Source organism: Polyodon spathula, chromosome 11 (genome assembly GCF_017654505.1).
Source record: "Polyodon spathula isolate WHYD16114869_AA chromosome 11, ASM1765450v1, whole genome shotgun sequence".
In the NCBI taxonomy this organism is placed as follows: domain Eukaryota; kingdom Metazoa; phylum Chordata; class Actinopteri; order Acipenseriformes; family Polyodontidae; genus Polyodon; species Polyodon spathula.
Window position 1 is genome coordinate 27,031,953 of NC_054544.1, and position 13,690 is coordinate 27,045,642.

Consider the following 13,690-nt stretch of genomic DNA (forward strand, 5'->3'; position numbering starts at 1 on the left):
TCTATTATATTATGTTTCATTACTGTATTATAGATCTATTATATTATGTTTAATTACTCTATTATAGATATGTTATATTATGTTGAATTACTCTGTAGTTTTTGTTTTCAGTTTGGCTAAAGGCCATAACATTTATTCATTTGTGCTTTTCTTTCTCAGAATAAATCAAATGTATCTTCTTTTGTTTAAAGAATACTGCTCCTACATGCTTGAGGTCTTGAAATGTCTTTGTTAACAAAACATAGGTGGAATTGATCTGTAATGTTGACATTATTCACCTTATTATTCACCTAATACATTGTGAAACAACAGGCAGACACACACACACACACACACACACACACACACGCACACACACACACAGACACTGTGAACAAGCTGGCTTTAGTGGTGACGTCAGACCAGAAAGGAACACACAGCACTGCGAGGTGGAATGGTGAATGACGTGCTGTTGGGCGTATTTAATAAACATACAGAAAATAAAAGGTTGAACAAAACACAAGCACTGTTACAAAATAAACGGCACGCGGGCCAAAACAAATAGAGACAGACAAACGGTGGAGGAACAGAACACAAGCACCGTGCTGGCACTTCCAGCACACAATAGCAATTGTAATATAAATCTCCTCTCTCTCACCCCTTCTCCACACAACGAACACTCAACCACTTTTATACAGCTGTACTGAGACTCGATTTCTAATCAATCATTCAATTGGAGTCTCTTAATTAATTAAGTGCAATTCCCCGTGCTCACATATTATTATATTTTACCTGCACATGAAGTGCTGTGCAATTCCCGTGCCTAAATACAAAGATACATTTTAAACACTCGTGCTCGTAACCCATATTATATCCCGTGTACCAATGACTATACACCAACATTAACACACAACACGCAGCATATAACACACAAATACACACGGGCAGGGCACATTGCCACAGACACACATTAAGACATACACGCATGCACGTACATCCACTGACACACACACATGTCTCTTGCTATGACCCATATGCCTGGAGAATCACTTTCCAGGGTTGATGAGACTTTTTGTTAGATTATGTACCTATGCAGCTGACAAAGCCCCCCATCCCGGTGATAGCTGGGAGATAGATGGTAAAGAAAGCAGTGGAGACAGAGCAGGGACTCGATGCTCTTATGATCAAAACCATTTGTGTAATCAGTCAGCAAGACAGACATTCTTTCAGTACCTGTGGCAACTTTCAAAGTCAATGCATAATAATGATGGGGTCACTTTTGCTAAGATACATTTTAATAATATATGATTCCATGATATATTTGTGAAAGTCTTGTAAAGGTGAAAAGGTAAAGAAGCTGAAATGCTCTTGTTACCTGGTCCTGTTCCAGTTATTCAGAATAGATCAATGATTGCTGATGTATCCTGGTTCATCTCGGTATTCAGATCTGAGATTGCTGATGTGTCATGGTTCATCTCAGTGTCCTGGTTCATCTCAGTGTTCAGATCTGAGATTGCTGATGTGTCCTTGTTCATCTCAGTGTTCAGAACTTCTACTTCTCTTCCATTCATCTCCTATTGACAGGACTGCTAACAAACACATCTTCGGAATACTAAACTTTGTAAACAGGGTTTGAAGGAGATGAATACAAACATGGCTTAATATGGCTCAAAGAGAACACAAGATTACCTCTTGATATGGAAGACCTTCAACAAGACATAATTTCAAAAAGAGTGCTAGAAATAGGAAGAATCAAACTGCTTGCATGGAACAGTCACTCAATAGCATTTCTTCCTGAGTTAATGCAGGTGTTTTTAATTCAGTCCCAAGTACTGTGTGATGTCATTTTGGGCATGGTAACCCTCACATTATTATTATTATTATTATTATTATTATTATTATTATTATTAAAAACACACTTTGTATTCTGAATTATCCTTATTTATAACTGTGAGAGCAGACCTTACATTGCTTGAATTCATATGACCGCGGAAATGAACTTGACACATTTTTTCTTGACCAAAAGATAATAAAGAATTATTAAAGATGAATAAATTGAATAAATTTAACAAAATGATGGTCATTCTTACAAAATATTTGAGCTTAGTTTTGGGAAGCATATTCAGATAAAATCCTCCATAAGCATACCTATCAAAATGATATTATATAAATGAATGGACTAAAACCAATAATTAATTAATGAAATAAATAAATAATAGCACTATGTGTGCAAAAGTGACTTGAACATTTAAAATGCCATGCTGGAATTTTAGCATTAACAGTATTAACTAAGTCTAATTCCAAAATATAACTTTTAAAGTTCACTTTTTATTATCAGAATGCAAAGATGAACTTTCTTTGTTGTCACACAGCAGACTTTTGCATAAAATGTAAATTCAAGTCCTGATTTCAAATACTTATTTTTCTTTTCTTTTTCTTCTCTAAAACGATGCACAGGCCAGGATTCGGTTCTTCTTGTTTAGTTTTTTTCACCAATGCTCTGTGGAGAGGGTTGTGAATGCAGGCCCATTCCTGTGCTCTGGGGAGGGGGTTGTGAATGCAGGCCCATTCCTGTGCTCTGGGGAGGGGGTTGTGAAGATTCTGTTATGTCGAGTCCTGATTGACCACTTTGCCTCCATTCATGGTTGGAGTCCCTGAACTTTTTCTTGAGCCTCCCTTTTTCTCTTCAATTTCATGTAGTGACGGCTCTCTATACATGCACACTGTGGAGAAGGACAAAGAAAGGGCCGTGAACAGCACAATAAATGACACTTGCCATTGTACAAATCCTAATTGCAAAGCAGAGTGCTTTCAGACAGTACATGATATACAGTAAAACAAATTGCAGGACCATGGATCACACAGAGCATGTTGGACGCAGGGCTTCTTAAAGAGCACTAGGCTTCAGCAGTTTCACTCTCACGTGTGATGGTTACAATCACTCACAGTGGGTCTGTGTGTTATTTATTCCTCATGTTTTTGTGTTACTCATTCCTAATGTTTTTGTGTTATTTATTCCTCACGTTTGTGTTATTCATTCCTAATGTTTTTGTGTTATTCATTCCTAATGTTTTTGTGTTATTCATTCCTCACATGTTTTTGTGTTATTTATTCCTCACATGATTTTGTGTTATCCATTCCTCACATGTTTTTGTGTTATACATTCCTCACATGTTTTTGCATGGCCTGTGTAAGGTGCTTTTGTCAGGTTTGAAATGGGCTTCTTACTCCAGGGAGGACTGTCTCAGTCATGCAGAAGCTACTTTCTCAGTACATGTATGATATACACCAGCCCACCATTCCCAATCCAATAACATTTTTAAGCGTACATCATCTTTAAATATTAGAACTGACTTTCGGTTAATAAACACAAATCAGAGGAAAGTGCTTCATATGTAAAGTGCTTCATATGTTATCACAACGGTGTCTGACTCTCAAACACAAAGCCATTGAATAACAAAGACACAAACTAGTAAGAAAACAAAGCATGCAGTTACAATACAGTATGAACATTACTATCAACTATATTTACAGACTCACAATGACAACATTGGTACATTAAAAAAACTAGACCTCTACACCACAGAAAGAACAACACATTTCACAGAGCATGAGCATCAGTCCATGTTAAATAATGGGGTATACAGAAAGCCTGGAGCACAGTGTTAGTACAGAACCCAGTGCAAGCATACATGTGAAGAGAACCTCAGTACAGAGAATGCCTGTGTGGACTGCTGACGATAGCATTATACACTCTATTAGAACAGTGTTATATACTCTATTAGAACAGTGTTATACATTCTATCAAAACAGTATTATACACTCTATTAGAACAGTATTATAAACTATACAGTATTTCTATTTGCAATTATTAAGGGATTCTGCAATCTCTATACATTGATTTCTGTGTAGCTCATGCAATACATCACAGTTTGATTTATTGTCTAGAGAATTGTAGAATGGGTGATGTTCACTTGCAGGCCATTGTCAGTGTTCCTGTCTCACACACACATTGTGGATCCTGCTTTCTCACACACACACATTGTGGATGCTACTTTCTCACACACATTGTCAATGCTGCTTTCTCACACACACACATTGTGGATGCTGCTTTCTCACACACACACATTGTCAATGCTGCTTTCTCACACACACACATTGTCAATGCTGCTTTCTCACACACACACATTGTCAATGCTGCTTTCTCACACACACACATTGTGGATGCTGCATTCTCACACACACACTGTCAATGCTGCTTTCTCACACACACACATTTTCAATGCTGCATTCTCACAGCACACATTTTCAATGCTGCTTTCTCACACAAACATTGTCAATGCTGCTTTCTCACAGCACACATTGTCAATGCTGCTTTCTCACACACACATTGTCAATGCTGCTTTCTCACACACACATTGTCAATGCTGCTTTCTCACAGCACACATTTTCAATGCTGCTTTCTCACACAAACATTGTCAATGCTGCTTTCTCACACACACATTGTCAATGCTGCTTTCTCACACACACATTGTCGATGCTTCTTTTTCACAGCACACATTTTGTTTTGTACGTTTTTCTCAGACAGTGGCCATTTTAAAGAATATTACCTGCTTTAAAAAGGCAATCGAATGCAAAATATTCATGAAATACCTGCCTTGGTAAAATACTTTACCAGTCTCGTGTGCATTAGACTTGTCAAAAAGCTGATAATGTGAGAGTGTTACCATGCAGTGTTACCATGCAGTGTTTCTGGGAGTGTATTCTGACGTGTCAAAAGACCAAAAAAGTTAAGAAAGAACAACATGTGAATGTGAATCAATGTTTACGTAAGAAGCAGATGTAGTAGATTTCTATACTAGGAGAAGGTAACAGAACCACTTTAAAGCTGTCTCTCCTGTATATCACCAGATTAAGCTTTGTGTGAATTGCACTTTCTTATCTCTGACACTCTCACTGTTATGTATGAATGCTTTTTACAGTTTAAATCTACAAATCCCTGATAACTGGTTATTTTATCAAACAATTCTGAATCCCCAGTGATAAGTGGCAGGCAATCAGGCAAGCAGCTTGGTGTGTAATAAACTAAATTGTCGTCACTTTCTACTATGTAAGCAGATTCAAATGTGTCATTAATAAAGAAAGTTAAGCATTTCTAGTTTAAGAATAGGGAAATTAAAACCTACTGCACATTCATTTTTCTTAATCTCAGAATGACTACCTAAATAGTTTTGGTTAAAAGGGGCTAACATTTCTGCCATTTTATAGCTACTCATAAATATGTTATATGTTTTATGCATAAAAATTTAAAGAAGGAATGGAGAAAAAGCAAAGTCAGTAGAATAACTTGGACTGCCTTGACACTGCTCTGTATCCATTAACTACTCCTTGGGATGTGGGAAAGCAAAGAGACAACTAAAAGCCTCCAGCAGTGACCATAGAGAATGCTTGTTAAGAAGCGTGATTCATGCATGAAGTTCCATTCCGCTATTTTGCCAGTGTTCTAGAGCTGCAGTGACAGTGTTTCACATTGCAGGGGTGCACTCAGGTCTGCAGCTCACGTTATACAGCAATTGTATGAACAGAATGTGCACAAGGGGGTTGTTACTCCCTTAATGACAATCAGCAGCCAGAACAATACATGTAGAACATGTTTTTCCAGCACTGTTCTCATTTCTAGAAAGCACTATTGCTGCTCTTAACCTGGATTTTCTGGATTTCTGGATGGATGCTCTTAAAGGAAACACTTTAGATTCTAATTCAGAATTTGCAATAAGCTATAAAATAAAAATGTGGGATTAATGAGACAAGAATCCCAGAATATTGTGGATAAATGAATTTCCTTTTGAAAGTTTTTTTCTTTTTGTGCTATTAATAGAAATTGGGTGTTGGGTACTGTTACATACATTTTTTAATTACAAGGACTGGCAATGTGTTACTCAGTCTCATGTCTACAGCAGGTCCTTGGTAGCTGCTGCACAATCTCATGTCTACATTCTCATGTCTACAGCAGGCAGATGCCAGTGTCAGTCACCCATTTCATAGAGAGCGGTGCTCATACTTAGCTGAAATGTAGATGTTTTAAGATACCTTCAATTGGTCTTGGTACAAAGTGTGATGAGGGTTTTGTTTTCTTCACCCGGTTTCCTTTCATGACTTGCCCTTCCTTGTTGAGTCCCAGGAACCAGGCCCGGCCAGATTCCAGCTGTCGGAACAGCGTTGAGGAGTAGATGACATAGTAGTTTTCAAACACTGATTCCTTAAATTTGCACTCCGGTGTGAACACGTCCTGTCAAGAGAAAATAAGTGGAACAGAAATGACAAAAACAGTGTTATGTTATTTCTAACAGAGATAAAACATTATTTCAGTATTTCATATTATGCTGCATCTCATTTGTCAGCTGTAGCCTTGAAAACATGGAGAAAGACATTTTTTTTAAATCAATTTAGTTGTTGCCATTTTTTTTTTTTTTTTGTTGTTGTTATTTTCAGCCAATTTGAAATGCCCAGTTACTATTTAGGCTCAGCTCACCACTACCACCCCTGCGTGACTTGGGAGCTGTGAAGATGAACACATGCTGTCCTCTGATGTGTGTGCTGTCAGCCAACTGCTTCTTTACACACTGTGGATTCACCATGCAGCCACCCAGGTGCTACAGCGTCAGAGGACAACGCAGCTCCTGGGCAGCTAACAGGCAAGCCTGCAGGTGCATGGCCAGACTACAGGGGTCTGAGGACATTCTGGCTGACCTAAACCCCCCTCCCTGTCAACGCTCAGTCAATTGAGTCCTGCTTCCTGGGAACTCCCATCCATGGTCGGCTGTGGAATAGCCCAGACTCGAACTGGTGACGAGAGGTATTCATGCAGAGCTCCTTTACTGGATGTGCCACTCGGGAGCCCCAGTGAAAGACTTCTAATCGAAATGTTTGTCAATGCGTTTGTGACATTTCCTTTAGTATTTCTAAATACCAACTGTACCCCCTTCAAGCCCTGTGGACACAAATGAGATTATGTCATGTGGTAGTGGGATTCACCAAACAGTTTTCACTCTAAAGATAAAAGGCAGTGCAACACAAACTGTATCTACTTATTCTAGCACTTCAACAATGATGAAGATTGACTCTGATAAAGCGGAAGTCAGGTTGCACAATAGTCAGTCTGACAGAATACTTGCTTTGTTACCAAAAGGAGCAATGGGGCTGAATTTCACGCTAAGATACATTCCCGTCCTTGATAGATGTGAACATGGTGCAAAATGAAAAGCAAGACTCAAATCTATATTAATAAGCTTGAGTATGTAATGCCTACAGTCCTCTCCAAATGTAACATGAAACTTAATATTTCATATTCTTCCCAGTTTGGCATGCATGAACTGCATGCAATATCAATGAACTACATACAGTATATAACTGCATGCAATATTAATGAACTACATACAGTATATAACTGCATGCAATATTAATGAACTGCATGCACTACCACGACCAGCGGCACATCAGTTTTCATCAACTGCATGTATTTAATTTGTACCTAATGAGCAAGGTAGCAATATAACGGTCTTAATAAAATGTTCTACTGTCAGTTTAAAGAATGAATTATCAACGTGTTGGAAAATACTGTACATACTTGTCTATAAACAAACCTTAATGTGTGACTGACAGGAAATGGCGTTGCGGTGACTCAGATCGGCAGAAAGCACAACAAAAACAAAGGTACGGTGCGCCATTTTATTTAAAGCAAACAAAAAAATAAATAAAATATTTGAACAAAAATAAACACTTGCTCACAGAGCAGAAATAAAACAACTAAACAAAAATAAATCTCGAACACAAATGAATTAAGGTCCAGCTGGACAGTAGCCTTCACAGATCCTTATGTTCTTTTAAATTTACTTTCCTTCCTCACTCACTCACTCACTCACTCACTCACTCACTCACTCACTCACTCACTCACTCACTCACTCACTCTCGTTCCTCCTCTGAACACCCACCCCGAGTGCAGAGAGCTGCAGGTATTTATACAGGTGACCATCTCCCAATTAGCAACAAATTAGTATCACTTAACTAATTCGGGGGAGAGCCACCTTCTGCACAAGTTTTATAATGTGGATGGGGCTTCCCATCCACACTACAAAACAATAACAAAACTAAAAGTACAGCTACGCTGTCATACAAAATAATAAACAAACAAAACACATGGCGGTTCGCCGTCATCTATAAACACAAATGTAAAATAACAAATAAATACAAAATAACAACACAGGGGCAGAGGGGGAGACCCTGTTCTAAAAATAAACAAACAATATGATTAAACAGCAGGGCTTTCCTACCGCCCTGCTACAGTAACATTTTAATAATTATGTTTCTGAAGGAGGAAAACATCTTACCCACAGTAAATCATGTGATTTAAAACAAAGAGAAACATTAATAAGCAAGTAATTCATCCCTTGCGTTTGATTTGCACCCCTCTACTTTCCCATCTCTGCCCTTGCAGCTAACCTTAAGGCTGACTAATCTATCATGCTCTAGGTGTCTTAACCCTTAAATCAAGAGGCACTGATGCAATGACTATTTATTCTTTGATGTACCATAGTCGGCAATAAGACTGAATCAATTCAAATGTCTGTGTTGTGGGAGTTTGTCCTAAACTATTGACCCTGATTTTCAAGTAGTGAGAGATAAATTGGTAGACCAGTTACAGCACAAAAATACATTAAGCACAACTGGCAACACACGAGAAAAAGTGGACTGGGAAATGCCAGCAACAAGCGACTGTTTAAAACGTGCTTCAAAAGTTCTTAACAAATTGATGCAATTGTAAGTGTCGCAATTGCCTGCAGCTTTAGTACAACTCGTTACAATACTTTTGATCCCTCATTTGCACTCTCATCTCCATCCTGTTTTTGCGAATTTCTGCAGGAACACCCAGAATTACATATTCATTTAAGGCTAAAGTGCAAATATGAACTGCGGCTGCAAAGCATTCGTTAAAATTATGTTAATAGCGCTGTGTTTGTTTAATACATTTCACGCAACACCTCTGACTGGTTTGCAACAATTGCAACATATGTGACACTTTAGTACATCTACCCCAAAATATTCAACAAATAGTAGCAGGCAGCCTTCACTTGCCAACACACAATGTGATAACTGCATGTAATAGTAGCAGGCAGTCTTCACTTGCCAACAGTGTGATAACTGCATATAATTAATCTGCCTCGCTCCTTGCCTCTTATTCTGGTTTTCTCTCTCATATATTTTGAGTAAAGCTCTCCTCAGACTGCACTCTGCAGAGCAATGCTGATTCCAGTTTAATATAAACTATTTCTGACATTTAAGGCACTTTCCTGACAAATTGGTAACACTTGGCCAGTTAACAAGAGACCATGTGTCTTAAACAGTCAGACAGATGAGTGGTTTCTTTAGTCCATCCGAAGAGTGAGCCAGGGAATTAATTCAGAAATGGAAATATGGCCACTGTCCTTATTACTCCCTTAGCTACAGCTTGTCTGTATCAGAATAGACAGGCCTAAGGGTGTGGCTGTCCTATTTTTGCTTTGCTGCTAATATTTATAATCACCTTGAAAGCATCATTTAGAAAGCTGCAGGAGTGTGTGTGTGTGTGTGTGTGTGTCTGGAGTGTAGCTGTGATTTGGGTTTTAAAAGTAATATAGTTCTGAGCATTGCTGTGCATATCATAAAGAATGCTTTGCTCATACGGGCTCCTTTCTTTGAGCAGTGTGATCCAGGGGTGTTTCTAGGTGTGCCATGAGGGTTCAGTGTCATTGAGGTCCTCTGCATTAGAAATGTTACCTATGGCTTTGGAAATCTAGCTCTATAAAAGTATAGCTCAGTGCTATACAAATGTATTTCTTAGAAATGATGTCCTCTTTACTATCCAATAGGTTGTGCATTTCTGTGTGTGCTCCTCTGAGTTTAGTGCCCAGAGTGGAAACTAGAATGCCAAAACAGCATCAACATATATACTGAACATTTCAAAATAGAGATCAACTTGTATTTATTCTACGATGGTAGCAGACATTTCCAAGATGAAATCCCAGATAGTGCTAATTTGGGTCTGTGAAACTATCAGTATATGGAGGATCCTTTTCTGGAACTTTCGCCAGATATCACATCAGCTAACTGGAATGAGTCCAATGCAATATGCAATGTGTTTATAGAATGCAAGCACACTAACGGAAGCATTTAGAGATAAAAGGAGCATTCGCTGGCATTCATATGTGCAGTACTTGTGCTGAAACAGAACGGTCAAGTCAAAAGACACCTAAAGGGAGACAAATGTCTTCCACTAGGTGTTCTCATGCATGAAATCCAGAAACAAACATCAAAACAAACAAGACTTTCTTCCTCAAGCTAAAACTCTTCAAAGGCTGCATTAACCTTCAGGCACTTGTAACTTTCCCTAATAACGGTAACCCGGACAACATTAGAGGATAGGCCAGTGTGTAAGTAAACATACTGTAAATAACTGGCACTCATAATATAGTATTTATTTGTAAACTATTGTAAAGAACACTTTATTTGACAGTTTATTTGTATGTTTTCAGTCTTTACTGTTAGTTTATAAACAGCTTACTAACACATTAACTAATGTTGTATACATTATTACAATTTAATCAACTAATACAAAGCATCCAATAAAAATGCCCACCAAAAATCAGACTCCATGGGAGGTCCATACATTTTCTATAGATGTATCCAGTGATAGAAAATTGACTAAACTCTTGGTCTTTTCTTTTGACTTTCACCTAGTTTAATTGTCCCTGAATCTGGGTCACCTCCTATTTCTTTCTACTGTAATTTATAACTTAGGAAATGTGCTTTATAGGTAATAATGCAAACCAAGATAAAAGTGAGGGTCAATAGACAGTCAATAAAGTGATTACTTCAATAAGTAGGCTTGTTGCTTGCAATCAACCTGGGTCCAAGGAAAGTCAATATCTTTGTTCCAAGCTTGTGGGCATCTGCTGAATTATTTCTGTGATAAAAACTTCATTTTTCAATTACAGTTTATATTGTTTGTACCATCATGCTTGTAAATGAGCCACACACCAGTAAGCATAGTTTATTTTCACAATGTTTGATTGCAAAGTTCATGTTTTGTATGTTGGCCACACTTGCAGACAGAACCTACATGATCTCATCATTATGAGCGGCAGAGCAATATGAGTAGACAGGGTGAGTCAGCATTAGGGTTAGTAGACAGGGTGAGTCAGCATTAGGGTTAGTAGACAGGGTGAGTCAGCATTAAGGTTAGTAGGCATGGTGAGTCAGCATTAGGGTTAGTAGACAGGGTGAGTCAGCATTAAGGTTAGTAGGCATGGTGAGTCAGCATTAGGGTTAGTAGACAGGGTGAGTCAGCATTAGGGTTAGTAGACAGGGTGAGTCAGCATTAGGGTTAGTAGACAGGGTGAGTCAGCATTAAGCTGAAGGGACTCTATTCTACATGTTGCTACTGTAGAAGTTTCAGGCAACTTTGTTACAAACAATTACATCAAAGGACTGTTGATTTTGTAGAAGCAACATTATGTTACAGAATAAATCAGCCAGTGAAAATGATGTAAAAAGCCATGTGACTAACTTCTTCATTGGCGCAAAAACAGAAAAATGGCGGAGAAAATGAATGTGGAGCCGGTATGGGATGTTGATTGATTTGTTTTTATAGGTGGTGTAGGCAAGTAAATAAGTGATAATTATTAATATTATATTCCTTGAAAAAAACGATTTACTATTATGAATCATTTTAACCACTGTGGAGCAACCACTCAAAATAATAATAAAATGAATAAAATTACATTTATAATACTGTAATTTTAACACTACTGCTATTACTACTTCTGTTAATAATAATCCCCAATGCACTGCTGGAGTACAGTCCTTCAATATGGTTTTTATTAAAAGAACCGCTGCAGTAACATGAAGGCAGGACCCCAGGGCACTAGTGGGGTTATTTCCAACAGTAACTCAGTTGATGTAAGCTGCTGATTTGTTCTGCTGCAACTTCACATGTTAATATTTTTAATACTCTACAGACAGTAATACCTTAACCCTAACCCTGTCCTCTTTGCATTGGTTTATTTTCAATTCTTCACATTCTCCCACAGTATGGAATTACTTCATCAACCTTCAACAGAACAGCCCGTGGAAGATAATCATTACAAAAAATAATGCCCCAGGTGTTCTTTTAAAGGTTCCAAGGATTTTTCACAAACTAGGTTGATTTTTATAAACTAGAAGACATTTCTGAGTGTGAATGAGGAATTGTGCAATTTAGTTAAAGCACTGTTATTAACCTGAATAGCAATCATGGATGTTAACCTCCCTGTTCACTAAACATTAGTCTCCAGGCACGCTGAAACATGTTACTGCAGCAGTACAGTAGTACAGGTCTGTTTTTTATGATACTTATTAGTTTATAAATAGGTTTGTTTATTAACTGGCAATTAAAACAAAATGAACAGTTATTATATTAGTAAGCTAATTGTTAACAATTAATAAACAAAAAAAGTGCCAGTAAAATAAAGCATGACCATACCTTTTTTTCCTGTTACTTTATGGTATTTTGTGTGACAACTTGTTTAGTATAATTTCAGATATTTTGCTTGACCATTCTGTATCTAGCTGTTCCCACAACATGTCCCTGTTGATGCAAAGGGATAATCAACCATACGATATGCCTAAACACAGCACAAGAGATTGCATGAACGCAGAGCCTCCCAATACAGGGTTTAGCTGCGGTCTCCAATCATGAGAAGCAGAGCCTCCCAATATAGGGTTTAGCTGCGGTCTCCAATCATGAGAAGCAGAGCCTCCCAATATAGGGTTTAGCTGCGGTCTCCAATCATGAGAAGCAGAGCCTCCCAATACAGGGTTTAGCTGCAGTCTCCAATCACGAGAAGCAGAACCTCCCAATACAGGGTTTTAGCTGTGGCCTCCAATCGTGCCGTGCAATGAAAGAACCACACTTCAGAGGGAATGGAGTTTATAGAATTATTTTGTACCACCAGCTTCTTACAAGGTCTGTTGATTAAGGGAAGCCTATGTCCCCATTGCAATTAAAAAATGTGAATTAACCATGGGCTGAATTTAATTAAAAAGCACTTCATTACTGCAATTTCAGACAAACATAACAAACAGCTCTATGTTAAAGATAGGATGTGCCTTAACAATCTCATGTGGTTGGGCTATGGTGGACTGGTTCAGTTGAGGGCATGGATGGGTGTTTCATTGGCTCTTTTACTCACATTAAGATCCCTCTTATTGCAAAGCAGTTGGTTAGCACCAAATCTTAGAAATGTAACCCTCCCGTAACCCAAGATGTTATATAACCTTAGACACTGCTTGTTATGCAACATTATTAAAAAGAGAGAACAGGCTTCACACTTAAACAGGAACAGCGATCACTTCTTTAGTTATGTTTGATCCAATCTGTTATATTATCAAAACAAAGGGTGGTTGAGTGGAAAAGTCAATAGCCCTGCTCCTCTGAAAAGGGCTCTGTTCGTTAGTGCACGATTAGCAGGAGAAATGTTGGAGTCAGTTACTTTAGAAAATTGAGCTAAAGTCAATCCATCAACCTACCCCCTTATCCCGCTGTGTGTGCCAGCTTCAAGACTATCAACCTCTCTTACTCAGTATTTACTCTGAAGAGAATACTCTTTCACATCATGCCAAGGGTGCGTAGCTATAA

At 38.2% G+C, this 13,690-nt stretch overlaps 1 protein-coding gene across 2 annotated transcripts in view; it reads right to left on the reverse strand.

Moving 5' to 3' along the window:
- Nucleotides 1-926: 926 nt before the first annotated feature.
- LOC121322632 (fibroblast growth factor 12) overlaps nucleotides 927-13,690 on the reverse strand; it is a 33,913-nt gene continuing 21,149 nt past the window's right edge. For both annotated transcript variants that reach the window (XM_041262809.1, XM_041262808.1), the window contains exons 4-5: nucleotides 6,070-6,268; nucleotides 927-2,702 (exon numbers count right to left, since the gene is read on the reverse strand). In XM_041262809.1, coding sequence (XP_041118743.1) covers nucleotides 2,584-2,702; nucleotides 6,070-6,268 — 318 coding nt within the window. In that variant the 3' untranslated portion in view covers nucleotides 927-2,583. The remainder of the gene's footprint in view (nucleotides 2,703-6,069; nucleotides 6,269-13,690) is intronic.